This window comes from Gymnodraco acuticeps, unplaced genomic scaffold, assembly GCF_902827175.1.
Source record: "Gymnodraco acuticeps unplaced genomic scaffold, fGymAcu1.1, whole genome shotgun sequence".
NCBI lineage: Eukaryota > Metazoa > Chordata > Actinopteri > Perciformes > Bathydraconidae > Gymnodraco > Gymnodraco acuticeps.
In genome coordinates, this window is record NW_022990398.1 from 411541 (window position 1) to 431495 (window position 19955).

At 42.5% G+C, this 19955-nt stretch overlaps 1 protein-coding gene across 1 annotated transcript in view; it reads right to left on the minus strand.

The window, feature by feature from the left end:
* brwd1 (bromodomain and WD repeat domain containing 1) overlaps positions 1 to 18603 on the minus strand; it is a 30824-nt gene extending 12221 nt beyond the window's left edge. The window contains 25 exon segments of the mRNA XM_034224703.1: positions 51 to 167; positions 379 to 616; positions 1432 to 1502; positions 3985 to 4083; positions 5523 to 5604; positions 5870 to 6053; positions 6476 to 6694; positions 6818 to 6894; positions 7096 to 7244; positions 7388 to 7516; positions 7836 to 7970; positions 8048 to 8201; positions 8961 to 9062; positions 9167 to 9207; positions 9533 to 9633; positions 9940 to 10010; positions 11470 to 11570; positions 12547 to 12768; positions 13573 to 13733; positions 14568 to 14666; positions 15764 to 15914; positions 17043 to 17102; positions 17791 to 17820; positions 17929 to 17987; positions 18086 to 18603. Of these exon segments, the coding sequence (XP_034080594.1) occupies positions 51 to 167; positions 379 to 616; positions 1432 to 1502; positions 3985 to 4083; positions 5523 to 5604; positions 5870 to 6053; positions 6476 to 6694; positions 6818 to 6894; positions 7096 to 7244; positions 7388 to 7516; positions 7836 to 7970; positions 8048 to 8201; positions 8961 to 9062; positions 9167 to 9207; positions 9533 to 9633; positions 9940 to 10010; positions 11470 to 11570; positions 12547 to 12768; positions 13573 to 13733; positions 14568 to 14666; positions 15764 to 15914; positions 17043 to 17102; positions 17791 to 17820; positions 17929 to 17987; positions 18086 to 18122 (2889 nt within the window). The 5' untranslated portion in view covers positions 18123 to 18603.
* Between the last annotated feature and the right edge of the window lie 1352 nt (positions 18604 to 19955).

Genomic DNA, 19955 nt, shown 5'->3' on the forward strand with positions numbered 1-19955 from the left:
TAAACATCCCAACTAAAGAAATGTTTCTTTATAACATCTCATGTTCGTACCTCATCGCCCATTTGGGGAACAAAAGGAGACTTCCTGGGAATGACGTCGGTGATCCACGGTGACGGTCTGAACTCGTTGGACACTTCTCTGTTGATGGATGGTCTGACCTTTGGACGCTGAAAGGAGAAGATGTAGAACGATAAGCAAGTGAATATGAACCTATTTTATAATATTTGTTATAAAATATATCATAATAATTCCTCACTGACAGAAACAAAGACTGAACAATGGTTATTAGCTAGGGATGCCTATTTACGGTCATTTGAGCCAGTAGGGATTTAGTCAGTGACACATCAGCATTAGTTTGGATACTGAATCAAAACTCACTCTGGGCGTCTTGTTCTTCGCTTTCTTGGATTTCCCTTTGCTTTTCTTGCCAGCTCTTTCCTCCTCGTCGCTCTGCTGCTGTTGCTGCTTCTCCTCCTCTTCCTCGTTCTCCTCCTCCTCTTCCTCTTCGGAGCTGCTGATCCTGCGCTGGGCTCGTTTCCGCGATGATAACGGGGTGGAGGGCTGCAGGTTGATACCAGCGTCCGCCGTCCAGTCAGAGTACTCGCTGGACGTGTGGCTGTCGAAGAAAGAAACAATTCAAAGTCTCATAAATGATTACAGGCAATAAAAAACGAATATAGAACATGTCTATGCTACTTTTAGAATTTTCGAATCCTAAATCTAGTCGCCAGAAGCAAAATGCTAACGTTATGCTATAAACGAACTACAGCAGGTCGCACGACTTCAACGTCACGCCAACTTAAGATCCATATTCAAAAATACAGATTCAAAATGGAAGTTGAAGCGTTTGAACAGTTTGCAGGAGGCAGGTACTTGCTTTCAAGCAGAACAGGGAAAACAAACTTAGCGGGGGTGTCTAGGTGTTCGGTGTAATGACGTACAACGGCTTCGACAACTTCTGTAGTCCTATTCAGCCACTTGTTAACAACCATCGTTTTTCAGACACGTAAACTCTTCAAAAATCACCAGTGGGGTCACTGCTGATGGATTTAATGTCGTAGAACAAAACGTGATCCGTCTCTTGACTTTGTGTCAACCACAGACCTTATTTGCGAGAAATCCCATTGGCTCTGAGACGAGGGAACCAGAAGTGGTCAAATGCTAACTCACTTGCGGGTTTTAGGACTCGTCACTGCACCACTCTATTGTCTAGCGCTCCAACACATTGTACGTGATAGGCTAATGGTCGGGACAATGAAAGCATGGAAACTTAACACAGTAGAGGCACAAAATAAGAACATGAACCTGAAAGTAAGTAAAATATGTCCTCTTTAAAAAGTAGTGATTCAATGTTTGTGCAACGATGAAACTTTTTTATCTTTATCTGGTACTCTTAACAAGTTCAGATAAGAACACTTAACGACTTTTTACCTTGAGCTGTCACTTTTCCACTCTTCCTCATCATTGGATGAATCCATTTCACTGCCATCCAACTCGCCCTCCTGAAGAGATACAATAAATAAAAAAGGGAATTGTTTCAAATCCAGCAGATCCAGAAAACAGCAGATGCATATAAATAACACTTTAACAGAGTCACAGACAGGCTTGGGGAGTAACGGATAATATGTACGGGATTACGTATACAGGATACAAAAAAAAAAGATTACAGATTACATGTTTAAAGTAACCCTCCCAGCACTGGGGCCTCATGTATAACGCTGTGCGTAGGATTCACGTGGGAAGGTTGCTTACGTAGTAGAAATCCGAAAAATAGGTACATACATTTTCCGATTCACTGAACATTGCGTACCGGCGAGGAAAGTGCGTACGGCACTTCCTACGCCGGTTTCCCTTTATAAATCCCAATCGATTCGAAATGCGGTGCAGCTTTTGCGGGCTTCACGTAACGCCCATATTTGCCTATAAATAGTCAAAGAAACGCCCATTCATTCTGACTGACTGCATGAAGAAGATCGCAGGAAATGACGACGGAACAGCTAAAACAGACATCTCACATCGTGTCAGATTTTGGTTATTTTGGGGAGGTCGAGATAAATCATATTGTTTGGTGGATGCAGTTTGAACAGGGGAGCAGCATGGAGGTCGGATCGTCACCAAAATAAATAAGTGGTCCGAAAAAGGTTCATGACAAAAACAATACACATCCTTCCTCAGGCAGTGTGTTTGTACCGGGGACAGGAGACCCCCCCTTGATGAGAGACTGTAAGAAATAGTCGGGAATCCCCCCGGTGTGGAGTCATGACGACTGGATCTGAATTATTTGTTTGTATTTGGTGGTTTGTGTCCCAGCTGTCGATCAGCTGTGCGCAGCGTCTCCACTGCAGCCTGTGCGTCTCAACCCCCCCCCCCCACAGCAACTCTATATCCACCAGTTAAAGGAAATACAACTAATGTGTTGTGTTATATTAGCTGTACAATTGACCACATATGGTGTTCTTAGCTTCCATACCTCCTGTGTTTTACGAGCGACTTATCAAGTCTTGGCAAACGGCATAAAACACGATTAAACGTGATAGTATATAAAACCATGCTCGTCTACAACCTATAGAAATGCAACACGGCGTCAGTTTAGACGTAATTCTGTCCTCCTGCTTACCGCATCATTTATGAGAAAACATTTCATAATATTAACACAACATATTCCAGTTGGTTTTAAATAACATATCCGTATTTATTTATTTCTCCAAGTTATGTTTTTGTGTGCACTGAGGAGTCGCAAACAGGCGTTTGTTTAATCATTTTAAGATTGGCTTTAATCAATTTGTGAAAATGAATTCTTCATATGATAAATGAGGTAACATTTTATTGATGGTATTATTTCCACATATTTCTCTCCATTCTTCCTTCTGCTAACGGTGTCGTAGTTTCTTGTCTCTCCCGTGTTTGTGCTTAGTGCGTACGCATGGGTTAAGCCCCTGTCACACTGTCCCGAAATTGACACCTGATGGACACACGAATATGGAATTGTGAATTTTGCATGAAGATGGCCCCGAACCACACACGAAGGCAACATTACATTTAAGACATACAACTGCAATGAAAGTACCAAAAATAATTGTGTTACAGTACTATGATACTGTACTGATATCTTCAGACTTTGTTCTTTACTTTATCCGTCGTTATATGTAGAAAATATTACGTTTTCTCCGTAATGTTGTTTCCATAACAACAACAACTTCCTGTCAACTGTCCTTCAAAATAATATATTATATCCTTTTCAGTTTCACAGAACACAAATTGGGTTATTTACATAATATATTTACATGATTTTGTTGTGCAATAAAACAACCCGATGGACACACGATAAAGGAAATGTTCAAATTCGGCTGTGATCGTAGCAACATCGGGCCATTCGTGAGGGCATCTTAAGCCTTCGTATGACCGCCGGTGGAGTTTCTCAGGCTCCGGCAGCAACTTCGTGAGCGGTGGCAAAATCTTTGGCATGCCAAAAAATTGCCGAAGGACCTTGCGAAGGTTCATTTTCGTGTTGAATTCGTGTGTAAATGTTGCCCTTCGTAAGGCCATTGTGAGGGCATCTTGTTATCATCGGTGCCATCGGGCATTCGCCCCGATCAGAGTGAGGGCGAATGCACCGATGATAACACGAAGATGACACGATTTGACAAGATGCCATCACGAGTGCCTTACGAAGTTGCCGCTCACGAAGTTGCTGATGGAGCCGGATGGCTTAGATGCCCTCACGAATGGCCCGATGTTGCTACGATCACAGCCGAATTTGAACATTTCCTTTATCGTGTGTCCATCGGGTGTCAATTTCGGGACAGTGTGACAGGGGCTTTAGAGTTTGCGTGGAGGACCGCACATTTTCCCGTCAAGTTAGTATTTTATAAATCACAAACATTGCGTAGAAACTGGCGTACGCCATTTTTTGAGCGTATATCCCTTTATAAATGAGGCCCCTGGTCCCAGTGTTAGTGGAGGGTGTGATACCTCGCTGTGTACCTCTGAACTGGCCGTCTCCTCCCCCTCCTCACAGGACAAGTCCATGAACTCCAGCACTCCGTGTGCTCGCCTCGCAACTTCATCCTCGTCCGAGTCGTCCTGAGGGACAGATGGAGCGGACTCAACACCAGTGCGAATATTTGTACAGAAATTGTTGTAAACAAATCATACAGGGACGGACTGGGACTGAAAAACAATAACATTTCTGAATGGAAAGAGTTAATTGACATGGGCTACATAACATTCAAAACCGGCCACAACTGTAGGTTAAAGGTTCGACCCGGTTCTTAAACTCCACCCCTGCATGGCACCACTTGTGTGGGCTGGGCTGAGTCAGAGTCCAGGGCAGCAGGAGAGTCAGTTCACCAGTCTGCATCGATCTATGATTGTATGTGGGTCATTCTAACAGTGTTATACAGTAGTTTGAAGGAGGGGCGCATCACAGCTTCTTTCCCACTTCAAAAAGTTACTTTTCATTCTGGGCATAGCCGTAGTGGCTGACAAAAAATGACTTGAGCACAAAAAAAACTCCCGGAGTGTTGTTCCGGTGCGCTCGCTGCATATGGAAACGCAGCAGCAGCCGTGTCACAATGCCTTAATCTGAACTCATAATATTATTGGAGATATCTTTACTTGACGAGTAAGAACCAAACCAAATTAGCATTAGCGCTGTCGCCATCTGTCACCCATCATATTGGAAATATTTTATATCCACACAACAAGAGCTTGTTATTCTGTCAGGCCCCATCTTATATCACAGACGTTGTCTTGTATGTAAGATTATATCAAAAACTAAAAAGGTGACCGAGCCTTGGCTGTGAGAGATCATACATTTCTCCTCCATCTGGTTTCAAACCTGCCGTTTCTTACAATACGGTAGAGACTTTCTATTGATACATTACAGAATATGGGTACATGTTTACCATATTTCCATAGTTACTCTTGGAATAAAACCACATTGTACATTTATATAATCTGTTCAATATTAATATTTCATTATGTCATATATTTATGTGTATATATATATATATATATATATATATATATTTGTATATATAATACCTATATAATTCAACATGTATATTTTCTACTTTCTATTTTATTTCTAGTTTTGAATTTTTATTTTAAAATGCCAAACATTTCCCAAATTGAGATCAATAAAGTAGAAGAAGGAGAATTGGGAGGGATGAAACCCTCTTTAATGGTCACACATGCAGAGCACACAGCACACACAGTGAAATGTGTTCTCTGCATTTAACCCATCATAGTACCAGGAGTCTAGTACTAGGAGCAGTGGGCAGCTATTGTACAGCGCCCGGGGAGCAATGGGAGTGAGGGGGGAAGGGGGGTGTCTGGTGCCTTGCTCAAGGGCACCATGGCAGGGCAGGAGGTGAACTGGGACCTCTCCAAGTAGCAGTCCACACTCCATATTTTAGGTCTGGTTGGGGACTTGAACCGGCGACCCTACAGCTCCCAGTCCAAGCGCCACTGACTGATTTTAGACCTCCTACATTGAAGCAAAGTAAACAGAAACGTACTCGACAGATAATGCGTCTCTTCTTGGCGTTGTACAGAGACATCTCCTCATCTCCTCTGGCTGTTCGAAAGTTCTCCTGCTCCCTGAAAAACAATGAATAGTAACAACATTTAGCGCAACATTTAAAAAAATGCTGTTGCTTGCTGGGCGCATTTAAACATTTTAAAACACCACAGAGAGCTCAGACTTTTTCAGTCCAAAACAGGAAGTGGGATGGTAGCAGAGCTTCACACGGATGTTAAAAATGATAAATGTTCCTCTGTAAACTAGCTAATTATGGTCAACCTAAAGTCTGTGTGTGTGGTTGGTTTCTCTGGATGGTAGATGTAGTTTGTCCCTCTCAGGTACCTGTAGCTGCTGGGCGCCACCTCCGGCACCACCACCCTGCGCCTCCAGGCCTGCAGGTCCCTCTCTGTGGCCATCTGGCTGCGAGGGGCGTTCTGGTGCATCTGCCGGACCCCCTCCACCTGCCCGCTGCGGCGCAGACCCACGTTGGGGGGCGACTGCACGTCCGCTCGTTCATTCACAGACGCTGTAAAGAAGGACAAACATTAACCTTCAGTAAATGGAAGCTGTAAGTGTAGCCTTACAATGTTGTTATTTCATTATAAGAGATATTTCTCCAAGATTAATATAGTCATTTGCTTGTTTCATTATTTTATATATGTGTGTAATTGAGTGACCATAATTGTAGCATGTAACTAACAAGGTTATGTTGTTTTGTTGTCTGTATAAACAATGATGTTTCAAAATGTTCATAAATTCATTAATATAGGCCACTTTGATTATGTGTTTTCCTGCCTAAGGACTGCAGACAGAAATAAGCTTTCAGCTATAATCTGACAAGCATGTTTTTATGAAGTAAGTTCATCAACAACACTAGATTGTAAAACGGATTGTGACTTCCTTTTGATTCTAGTGTCTAAAAGATAGGTTTTTAGTCCTCACTGATACCTCTGCGTGGGGTGCTTGGTGCCGGTACCAAGAATAGTCCCTGAGCCTCAGCTTGCCCCTCCGGTGCTGCTGTGGCCCCCGGAGCGGCCTCCCCCTGCTGGTCCTGCTGGAGCTGCAGGTTTCGGATGGCCTCGTCCAACAGGGTGCTGCGTCTGATCGCAGCCTCGTCGTGCTCTGAGGTCTGCTGGCTGATCACCTGCTCCACCACCTCGCCGTCACCTGGAGGCAAAGTCATGAAACAGGAAGTGAGATGGTAGCACAGGTTCACAGAACTTAAAAGTCCAGACTAAAACTGTGAAATGGATATAAAAAATACAATTGTGTGGTTGGTTCAATTCTTACTGGTGGCGACGTATCCCAGCTGAGGAACCAGGTGTTCGGCAGCAATGTTCTCCCGGCCTGGGACGAGACGCTGGTACCTGGAAATCAAGTAAAGACATTACTTAACTGCATGAATAAATGAAGACATATTTTATGTTGAACACAGCTGAAGGGTCATCCATCTTTAACTCAAACCAATATTTTGAACTGCTACTTCCTGACGGTTTTTATTATTTGATTGCATGGACCTAACATTCAAAAACATGAGCCGCAGGTATAAATAAACATTGGATGTCTACTTTGGTGGATGGGGGTTTCCGTCCACGTCCACCAGGAAGGGTGGGGGCATGAGATGGGGGGCCTGCTGCGTCTGCTCGTCCAGCACGAAGCCGTTGGTGTCCCGGATCAGCGGCCGGTAGTCTGTGTGGAAGAACACCTGGTCTGGAAGCTGTGAGGAGACCAGGGGAGAGGAAGTGTAAGACACCCTGAAGCTTTGGTCACTCAAGTGAACACAAATATAAGCTTTCATCCGGTTACAATAATACATTGTTTTTGTAAAAATTGAAATGGGCATGTGACACGTTTCCATACCTTTTCATACGGCTTGGAGCTGCCGAAACCAAAGATGAGCAGATGGCCATGAGAGTCCGTGCAGGCGAAGCGATGACCATCTGGGGTGAACTTGCAGTCAAAAACGGCCCCATGTCCCTGGCCCTCAATCTGTGAGAGAAACAAAATCACAACAGGACAAAAGTCATTATGTAGATCGTGAAGCAGCAGAGAACTACACCGTGAAAGACTTTAAAGTTACAGCACATCTCCTCAGTCAGTGTTTTAATCCCTGGTCACCTGGCCCAGCTAGATATGTAAACCCCGGCTACTGCCATGGGCGAATGTCACAGTTTTTTGCCTATGGCAGTATATAGGGCGAATGCCTGCCTATTTAAAAAGGTGCATCCCTAGTATTGTTTGTTTATCGTGTCACAGAATGGTTTTGTTTACCATGATGTAATGTCATGTTCTCATAGTGTCACTGTACCATGTTGAAGTAGTGCTGTGTGTTGGTTCCTCGCAGCAGATCCCATATGAAGACGTTCCCGTCGTGGCCGGCAGACAGGATGATCCGGGGGTCGACCGGGTGCGGCTCCAGGACGAACACCTCGGCCTCGTGGCCCTGAAAACACAGCTCCTGTTAGTCCGTGTGGGGGGGGGGGGGTTAGCTCTGTATTCTAGTAACAGAAACATGATTACTTTAAGGATATGTAGCAGCTGTCCTGTGTAGGAGTTCCACACTTTGAGGAGATGGTTGTTAACGGCCGTAATGACTGTGTTGTCGTGGCGGTCCCACGCTACCATGGTGACTTTGGGTTTGAAGTAGCTCTCCTCTTCGCTCATTGGTTCAACGCTGAGAAAAAAACACAACAAATCAGAAAAAAAACACTCAGTAAGGTACACCTCATTATATATGATCTTATAGTTTCATTATATCTGAACACAAACGAGAATACAAATTGTCAGCTTGTATCCAATGATGTATTTTCCTGAATGATCCCTTTTTTCTGTATTTCCTGTTCATCTTTCTCTAGTTCTCTCTCCATGTCTTCTTCAGATGAACACAAATACAGAGGACACATCTAAGGGCCGTCTCCACATAGCATGTTTTCTGAGCGTCTTTTTTCAATTGATCCCATCGAGAACATGCCGTCACATGCATCCGCCTCCAAAAAAGAAATGCTGTTTCTGACAGTGTTTGGCGAATGGAAACTGTCATGACAAAGAGCAGATCTGCTGGACGGACCCTGGCGGTTAGTGTGGGACTTTTATCGTCCTCCTCCCTCACTATACGACTGTCAGACTGAGCAGTGAAGCTCATCCATGCAACGTTTCAGAGTAAGCATCTTCCGGTTGATTGTAATAGCGAAGAAACAGGTCACACACATATATAGTAGCGTAAACAGCTGATAAAATCCAAAGGGGAAACGCTGGTCTTTCATAGAACAGCAACGATACATCGAGATATCGGTTTCCAATAAAAAAATGAAGTGTTTTTTGATGAAATACATAGAGTAGGCTCTGCCCAGCGCCTTACTGCCTGAACAAAGACGCCATGTGGACACACAGGCCCTAAGGAATCCTCACTGCCGAACATTAAAGAGCTCCTTACCCCGGCAGAGTGGCGGCCATGTTGAGCAGGAGGCTCCTCCACTGCTGCCGCAGGTGGAGCTTCCAGATCCGGGCGGTTCCATCTCGACTCCCACTCACAAACCTGAGACAGGACAACACCACACATCACACCACTGTGTACACATCTGTATTTAATTCAGTATGACAGATAATCAATGATGAGTAAGCAAAGTGATTGCACTATACCTTTCCCCTGAGTGGCAAAATTGGATGCTATCAACTTTGTCCTAAAAGAGAGCGGAGACATGGAGAGTGATCATGAGTCATTTGTAATGTAACTGCTGAAAGTTTAATATGTTACATTACATTACATGTTAGACGCTTTCATCCAAATCCACTTACACTACAACACTGTGGGCAATCCCCACAGGAGCAATTTGGGCTGAAGTGTCTCAGGGACACAACGACATGCTGACTGCAGTGGGGTTTGAACCTGTGACCCCCTGATCCGAACACCAACGTACTAGTCCACTGCGCCACAGCCACCATGTTAAATGGTATCTGTGTGTTGCATCATGCTACACAGAGATTGGCTTTAGAGACGTTTCTCACCGTGTGCTCGTGCAGCTCGGATATCTTCTCTGGACTCCCGCCTCCAAGGTAGTATATTCGGATGACATCGTCAGTACTTCCTGTTACTAAGAACATCCCACCTGAAAATATAAAAAGTTAACTTTAATGTCGGTAATAAAGATATGCTCATAATAATATATATAATAATAATAGTATTTATTATTTTTCTGTTAGATTAAAGGCATACCATATACGCCTGTTTATTATATTTTATGTAAAAATATGAATTCTTATTCTGAACGAAAAGCATCTGGGGACAGATCAAGTAAATGAATACAAGTTTGAAATGCCTTATCACATGAAGAGAACACATTCAGGCCTTTTCAATACAACAGATACTAATATTTCAAATAACAGTCTACCTAAAAATGAATGTGAAAAATTACCCGGGCTGAATGAGGAGCACACCGTCTGGACTCCTGGCCTCGGACGCTCTGTAAACTTGTGTGGCCGATCGCTGTAGGACAGGAGAAAATGTTACAGATTTTATACAGAATAGGATATATTTTACTGCAAAAATGCATTGAATGTAACACAAAAACTAAAATACTAAGTAAAAACACACAATATTTGGCAGAAAAACAATAAAAGATCTCTGAGTCCTTTAAGAGACTTTCCGTTAGCAGATGTTCAACATGCAGAACCAGAGCTGACCTTTTCATCTGTGTTTATTTAATGGTCTATCCTTCAAATCTATCGGAGTTTAACCTCATCCAACTGCATGACAGAAAGGATTTACAGTCAGGTGAGATACTGGTCTCATATCTTTGTCATGCAGGACTCCTCTACATACCTGCAGGGAAAGGAGTATTGCTCTGCTGATATCTTACCGTTTATCTTTTTAAGTAGTTGCTTGTCTTTACAACTACATGCTTGTGAGTAACACCTCGCCTTGCTGCAGTAAACGTTTACATAACAGCCCATGTTTGCTTTTAGCCTCGTCGGTTCAACTGATGAACAATGTTAAAATAACAGTTTACTTGCTTCTTTATAAGCTTACGTTCACACCAGACACAACGGGATAATTGGCATCAAGTTTCCCGCGTTATTACTTGTGTTTACTTGTGTCACTCAAACTAGACGTGCCGGCTTATCGCCATGTAGATACTAACAACGATTAATCAAGCATGGTCAAAATCACCACTTTTGCTGCCTTGTGTTTTGTGTCGTAGTCCCAGATACGTAAAGAAGCCAAACACTGCAGTCTCTGGGTTCATCACATCACCCAGGGACAAACATTGCTAAGACAGAGCGTGATTCAGAGGTCACAAGTCAGCTGAATTGATCTTATTTATCACAGTCGTATGGACCCAAAATAAACACATTTTGCAGTGATTTAATTGCAATGCATGTATCAAAATCATGCCGAAATATCGATATAGCAGTGGCGAAGTGTACGCACGCACGCACGCACGCACGCACGCACGCACGACACACTTTACCTCACATTGACTATATACAGTATTGATTGTCCTTCCTCCTTATCTTCCCACCATTTGGACGCAGACTTGCATTTCCCCATAACGATGTTGTTTAACAACCGGCGTAAACGGACCTTCGCGCGCTATCAAGCAGTGAGCGCGCGATGTCCTGTTCAGATGACGTCAAACCCAACGGGATGCCATAAATAAACGACACAGAATCACACTACACACCTACGCCATGATTACATTCAGGCAGACTGTAGAATACAACCTCTTTGGACAATTTATATACTTATTGAAAACAAGCTACAAAATGTAATACCTTGGAAAATGCCGTTTAATAGCCTTAATTTTTTATCTTTTTAAAAAAAAGATTTATCAACTTTTTAAGACCCCGCGGACACCCTGTATACAACACACTACAGGAGAGGGAAAACCGCAACAAGCATAATAAAGCCTCTTGAACATGTTCCGTTTAAAAGCAGCACTCACCTAAAGTTGATGTTGTTGACGTCCCACTGCCAGAAGCAGACGGTAGCATCAGTTCCAGTGGAGAGCATGTAGCGCTTTGAGCCCTTAGCAAACGGTGAGAACTGAAAAACAACAAATCCACAGATCAACATCTCAATCACTCAATTTATATTAAAATCAAGACTATGCATTCTTCATGAAGCGTCCTCACAGAATCCTGTGCAAACATGTTTGTACACTTAGCCGAGGCAAGATGTCATTGCAAGAAAGAGATGATGCAATGATGGCTGATGGGGACATCTTTTTTGTACAAAACAAGTCTTTGCTAGAGCTGCTACCGCCCCTCCTCCTGATTTCTTTTAAGGTAGTGTCAATGCAGCAAAAGCATATACTGCCCCCCAATGTTTTCTTAAAGTATGAAATGTATGAATGAATGTATTAGTGTGGAATACTGTGAATATTTGTTTTTATATATTTGTGGATAGAAATAAACGTTGGATTCATGGTGGCTAAACTGGACGTCAGAGAGATCAACAGATGACGACGGACAGGAAGTAAACACTAACGCGAACAACAGAAGACAGAGAGGAAGTAAATAATAACGGGAACAATGTATGGGCTCTGGCAGGGTTTAAAGACTGGTTATTGGAAAATAAAATGTAGCGGATACAAGCGGCCGAGATGGGTTTTCTCCGCAGGGTGGCTGGTGTCTCCCTTAGGGATAAGGTGAGAAGTACACTCATCCGGGAGGGACTCAGAGTTGAGCCGCTCCTCCTTCGCGTCGAAAGGAGCCAGTTGAGGTGGTTCGGGCACCTAGTTAGGATGCCACCTGGGCGCCTCCCTAGGGAGGTGTTCCAGGCACGTCCAGCTGGGAAGAGACCAAGGGGTAGACCTAGGACCAGGTGGAGGGATTATATCTCTTCGCTGTTCTGGGAGCGCCTTGGGATCCCCCAGTCAGAGCTGGTTGATGTGGCCAGGGAAAGGAACGTTTGGGGCTCTCTGCTGGAACTGCTACCCCCGCGACCCGACCACGGATAAGCGGGAGAAGATGGATGGATGGATGGAAAATGTACATCATCATGCCAGAGGTGTGTTTACCTGTAGGGAGGTAATGGATCCGCTGTGCCCCTGCAGCACAGCCACGGGGGCACAGGTACGAAGGCACCACACACGGATGGTCTTGTCACAGCTTCCTGCGGCGATGAGCGTGTTCTCATAATTAACCGCCAGGTCTGTGATCTCTGCGGAGTGTCCTCGCAGCGTGGAATGAAGCCTTCCATCGAACGAAGACCAAATCTTCACCAAACAGTCGTCTGAGCCCTGACGAAAAAAACATACCAATTTCTTGTTTAATAATCTATTCTAGTATGCATTCAAAGATGGTGGCGACCTACCGATTAAAATCCTCCTATGACTGGAGCAACTTAGATCATAACAACATCATATGTAGGTGCAGTCCCAAATAAGGCATGGCAATATGTTCAATTTAAGATTGATATTGTTTTACGAGACTAGATATCATTGTGGTGCCTTTGAGGTGGATCAGTCCATTCGTTGGGTCATTTTTCTTGGCACAGAGTGAGTGACGATGACGATGTGACTCCTTTGTACGGAGTAGACATTGATGAGTGTTGCTGTATTTTATGTGTTTATGTGTTAGCATGTGTTAAGCTAAACATGTGGTATTTAAGCTAGCAGTATGTTAGCTAGCTCTGTTTGTGAAATGTCACTGTATCTGCAGTAGTAGTACACATCTTGTGTTTATTTTATACAGTACAGTTTTCAAATTTCAAGAAAAGACAAGCCTCGTCTCTTTTTTGGAAAACTTGTGCAAGTGAGCTAGCTGTCTAGCTTTACCAAGGAATACGCACTGCAAGGGCAGGGTAATCCTCTTACATCTAAATATAATATCGTAGGTGCCGTCTTATCCAGTGGTAAATGCTGCAGTACAATAAGTGATGTAATTTTCGTAATTCAGCAGATTGTTTCAAATATATATAATTTGCCTATGATTTACTTGTATTGTTAACATTTTGTGTGAAAGCATTAACAGTCAACACTACATTATTGATATTGAGGTATATGGTCAGAGAGACTGGGATGTGCTCCCAGGTGAAATCTTACTGTGAAGATCCTGAGACCGGTGCGATCGAAGGCGATACAGTACACTGCAGACAGATGGCCCAGGATCCGCCGATGCAGCCGCATGCGCTCATAGTTGCTGATGGGGTTGATGGAGCTGAAGCGCTGCACTCCTGTCAGCTCTCTGCCTCGATGGATCTCCACTGCAGGTGACAAGATGCCAACCATCAGAATACAGTAATACAATTAAATGGCTGCGACAAGGAGAGGCATTCAAAAAAGCCAAGCAGCTCCAAGTAAATGTTCCAATTCCCATTAATCCATTTAATTTAAAGGTCCCATGTCATGGCCATTTCTACTGATCATAATTCCATTGTTGAGGTCTACTACAGTAAATTAATATTGTGCAATTTTCCAAACTCGCATTGGTTTCTCATACAGCATCTCTGTATAGTATGTGTATTCACTCTCTGTCCTAAACGGCTTGTTGGAGCTCCTGCCCCCCCCCCCCTGTGAGCCCAGTGGCCGTCTGCGAGACACAGCGAGACACAGCGAAACCCAGCCCGAGCACACACACCCACAGCCTGGCTGGGAGTTTGTGTGTGTGCTCACACACCGACTCACAGCCTTGCCGCGTCCCGCCGTCTCAGGGAGGAGAAATCGGTGGAGCTGCAACTGAGAAAAGATGGAGTGTGTGTGTGTGAGGAAGTCCGTGGATTGGTCAATTTGGACCAATCCACGGACTTAACGTAACGACTCCGCGGACGTAACGGCTCCACGGATTGGTCCATTTGGGTATGGGCACGTCACAGTACCCAGGAAGAAAAATAAAAATCTCCAATGAGGCATTCTGGGGCAGCATAGACAGGTCTTTTCTGGGTTACTCGCTACAGGGTGTACTTTGAGGGTTTGTGACTTTGCAGACCGTTTACATGCAGAAAAACCTTCATAGCACACAAGGGGACGGGTAATAACCGGAAAAGCACGACATGGGCCTTTAAGAATAATAGAGAAATATTGAGGAAGGTCGGACTTACCGAGGTGTGGAGGTTTTTTGCAGTTGAAAGGCCTCTCTGGTGGTCTGCCCCGATGAAGGGCTGCATATGATGAAGCTTTGAACCGCACACTGTCGCAGTCTGAGAAACACAAAACAGATCAGAGTGGATCTACCAGCTGTGTGTGGGAGAGGATATGATCATGTCTGCCATCTGCACAAGCCAAGAAACTATTCATATCTTTATATAACGTCAAAGTAAATATTATCAGTGTAAAAGGAAGGCTTGGGGAGACACGGATTACATGTTACATGATTACGTAATCAGGAAAATGGTAACTGTATGCCGTCCAGTTACATGAAAATAATCAGATTACTGTTACATTTCTAAAAATGGTGGATAATTAGCAACATGTTAGTAAAAACCTGAAAAGAGCATATTGCGTTTGTTGTAAAAGGATCAGATCTTATTTCTGCTTTTTGAAACTATAGTATGTGCTCATGTGTTCATTGATGGTGTTTAGGTCACTGCCTGAATATGCTGAAAGAAAGGCAGATTTTCCTATAGATAAAATTATGCTAAATATCTTGGTTTCTTCTTTTATAAGGTTCTGTTGTCTAACATAATACAGTTAGTTAATCAGATCATATGTTAGTTAATAGATTAGGATACTATAATAATAATTCCTTTAATTCCTTACATTTATTATAGCACTTTTCCAGATGCTCAAAGGGCTTTACAAATACACATTACACATATCATACATGCAATGGTCACTGTGGACAATACCCACAGGAGCAAGTTCAGGTGAAGTGTCTTGCCCAAGGACACAACGGCTTTACAGACGCAGCAGCGGCGGGTTTCACCCCTTGATCTGATGATCATTGCACAGCGCACTGCGCCACACCGTCCATCTTCACTTTTACAAGTACACATTAGTATCATACATGTACTGTGGACATTACCCACAGGAGCAAATCCGGGTGAAGTGTCTTGCCCAAGGACACAACGGCCTGACGCAGTGGCGGCAGGAGCGGGTTTCGAACTGGAGTTCCCCTTGATCTGATGATCAGATGCACAGACCACTGCGCCACCCGTCCCATAATACTGATGACATTTTCTTTTTGTATAGGTAACTAGTAATTGTAACTGAAATCATTGTTGAAGTAACCACCCTGGTAAGATGCATGTAGAAGCTCAGTAACATCCACACTATAGTTTCCATTAAGACTGTTTACCTTTTGCCGTCCTGAGCATTGACTGCTTCCCGGACCCCAGGAGGGAGTGAACTCCTGGGACACATGATGGCACATCTTTGTCAAGAATTGGTCCGATCTGCTTGCATATTTGTAGCAAATGGTCTGGTGAAATATGTCTGTTTGCTGCAACCTGTCAGGGCAAACAAAGACAGAATAGTGACGTGAATAATCACTGCTTAAAGAATTGGTCAAATCAACGGCAGTTTAGATAATAGAGTATGAAATGTAAACCCCAGACACCCTGCTCTCTTGTAAATCAGAGACAGTTAAGTAGGTTTACACAGACAATGAATTTGTGTTAGTGCAAAATGTTGCTTACATAAATACAGTAAGAAAAATGAAGCGGTAAAGAAGGAGCAAAAATAGAACTATTATATCATTTAAAAATAAAGAGAAAATATTTACAGTAAATATACATTTGAAAAAATGTAAAAGAAATAAAGATATGACAAATTACTCTGAATATTAAATGTCCAGTATGTCAGGGTTTAGAGTTGTGTTGTATTTAGTGTAAAATTACATACTTCAATGTTTTCTGATATTTTTTAAATAATTAATCAAGACGTGAAATTCGTTTTAAACTGCCCCTTACTCGGGTTTTAAAGGATATAATGAAAAACAGATGTATTGTCAAGTAATTGAAAGTTTTCCTCATAAAAATAGCAAGCATAAAACACATTTGTTGGTGGATTCTTGGTCTGAGAGTATATATAAAAGGTGAATTTGAATGCATTTGTGATAAAGTGTTGTAAATAATATTCCAGGTTGCTCTAAGAACGACTTGAAATGTCTGACTGACAGCCGTAGTTGGTGGTTTCATGTGCTGCTTCACCACTCGTATTCTGAGAGGCGGGGCTTATTATGCAGAACCTTCTCCTTTTATGGACCAATCACAGCGCAGGTCACATGCAAAACAACGCAGAGACAGTGCATCTCGGCCTCTGATTGGCCAGTTGAGCCGCCTCGACGTAGCAAAGAAGCCGAACAACCGACCCTTTCTGCAGCACAACAGTCGGGGCTAAATATCATAAAACCATCTATCAAAATACAGTTTTCGGAGCCAAAATGTCGTTCAATCCAACAAATTAAGTCAGCGGGAACGACTTGTGACCTTGTCAATCATTCCGACTCGAGAAAATCCCACAGTAGTTAAGCAGGAAATAGAACAAAGAGCGTAAACAAGCACAGCGCATGGACACAGAGTCCTGTCACAACACAATAACAAAGACATAAACACAGATATTAAGTTAAAACTCACCACGTCTTCGTATGTTCTCGGGTGCTCGTTTCCAAGCCAGTCCAATCTACCGGGTAATAGCTGTCGAAAACAGAGTTTGTTAAAGCGAACACCAGCAGCTACACATTACGATAGTACAAAAAGAGCCGGTGATCAAAGTCATGGAGGTATTAAAAAATAAGTGGGACAAGTTTGAGGTCCAGAATCAGTCCGAAGCAGAGATGGGAAAAGTACACAGATCTTGTACTAAAGTAAGAGTAGCAGCACCACCACAGTATTAACTAAAAGTCCTGAATTAAAAATGGTATTCAAGTAAAAGTAGAAAGGTAGTGGCATTCAATTATAAGTACTAATTATGCAGATTGACCCATTTTCAGAATAATATAGATCATGTGTGTTGATTATAATTATGAATGCATTAAAGGTCTATCAAAGCTGCTAAAGGTGCAGCTAGTTTGAATTAGTTGGTATGGTAGCTTGTGTAGGTGTAACTAAAGTCTTATTTAAGTGTTGATTATATTTCACATAATGAATCCAAATGTGCAAAGTAACTAAAGGTTTAAGTAAATGTACACCATTTACCTCTGAAGTGTAATGGGGTAGAAGTACAAAGCAGCAACAAATGTAAATACTCAAGTACAAGTACCTCAAAATGGTATTTAAACACAGTACTTGAATAAATATACTTAGTTAATTTACACCACTGTTCAGCACCGACAGACAGCAGCTAGCAGATAACAAGCAGCCTCTGCAGCAGGGACATACACACCTGATGTTCCTCCAGTTCACTCGCCAGGACCTGCAAGGGATCAAAACACACATTAGATTGCCTCTATTACAAAACTAGCTAAGGCAACTATTTTGAAAATACTACACACACTGTTCTAGTCAAAGCACAGCAGCTCACCTCAGCTGCTCTTCGACATGGACCCGTTGTTAGGAAACGAGAAATCAGGTAATAGAGCTCTGAAATTAAACAGATTAGAGAAAATAAAAGATATCAATTAGCAGGAGCGTTCACGTTGTAAATTAAGCTATCATTGGGTTTACTTTTTGCGGCTTACCCGACTCAAGGAGCGAAATGTTCCGATGTTTGGCCATTGTGATTCGGCCGTGATTTGGAGAGGTGAAACAAATGTTAAGGCTAACTTTAGGACTACACAGACGAGGATATATTTATTTAATTTCGGTTACACAGCTCTGACCCCCCTCCACGGTTGCTCCCGCTTTCTATTCAGCCTGTTTGCAGTCGCCATTGGAAGGATGAGGGCCCCAGCGCGATACGACTTACTTCCGCCACAGCGGAGTAACACCAAGCAGCCAGGAAGTGAGCCGGCCGTTGAAGCCGAGTTTTGGAACGCTCGTAGTGGTCAAACGGTGGCACTACAGCTCCAGTGACGTAATTTAGGCCCATAAAGACTTTTCCGCATTGACTTACATTGGAAAAGAGACGTCAGTAAATCCGCGCATAATTTTTTTTTAGATATATAATCTACCCAGTACGAACACTTGTATAGCCCTTATTTCAATCATTAGGTTGTAAAAGTTGTAAAAAGAGCTGAAAGCTGAATCCACCACCAATATCCCCACCATTAATTTGGCTGAGCCGAGAGCGGCAGATCGGAGGCGGGGCTTAAGGGGAACTCAAGTGCGCATGCTCAGTGCGGATGATCCGGGTACTTTCTGAATCTACAGTCGCTCTATTCTGGGCTTCATGCGCCACTGAGCGGCTCTCGTATGAATGAACGGATCTCCGCTTCCGGCGCTGTATCCAGTTCTCTTTATACATCCATGAGTAACACAGGAAAAAGGGGGTTGGGAAGCGAAGAACACTTTCTGCAAAAGACTAAAGTGTGCGTTAGCTCGTCCGTTAGCAACATCGGTACTATTTTATGTGAGTCACGTATTGTCTCGAAATCCAAATGTTAAAAAAAATAACATATTAAAGAAATAACAACAAATATATATTACAAACGGCCGCCCACTTGTTTTTTCTCACCGAGCTCGTGAGTTCTGCACATGACGTCATAGTAACGGTTGCCAATTTGCTCTTGACGATATATATATGCTTTATTATTTTTGTAAAATAATTAAACCAGCTCTTTTTTTATTGTAAAAAAATATATATCTCAAAACGTCATGTTTGGGGGAGATACTACACGTGAATAAGTACAAATGTATTGTAGTACAAGTCTGAAATACTGTATTATGTATACAATTATACAATAAGTAGCTTACACTAACTACCGGGATAGAAATCTGAATATTACTTAAAGCCAGGTATAACGATGTTAATATTTTTATCCAAAATTCTTACATTTTGTTTTATTTTGTTGACTTGTTAGAGTCAAGTGTTTTTTTTTGTTTTTTACCTAGGTTAATTTGATATCTCTTGTCTTGTTATCCCTCCATAAATCCGCACTAATGTCAACTGTTGTAGACCGTATGATAAAAAACCGTAACAAAAACAAGTTTCCCCCATGTTCCTAGGAACAAAAGTTGTATATGCTAAACCTGGCTATGAATGATGTTTAATAAAACCCCTTAGTAAACACCTTCAGAAATCAGGAATATAATTTATAAATAGTGAATAATTAAAAATATAAATAGTGAATACAAACTTGTATGCTTGGTGTAATGCTACTGAAGTGGAGATTTCTGGCACAGAGAACAAAATAATTAAAAGAGGAATTATGGTATAATTCCATAGGCTACTATTAATCTATATATCTACTTAGTCTGCTACTTACATTAAGACTTTTCTTTTTTTAAATTGTATGAAATGTTATGTTTAAATATGTAAATGAGGCACCATAGTGCTGACTTTTGGGGAATTTAGTGGACGCAAATGTATAAAGAGTAGCTATTAAAACCAACACCGTAATGTGTATTTTGGATCTTTTAGCTCCACAAGTATTAAATAACGCATGATAT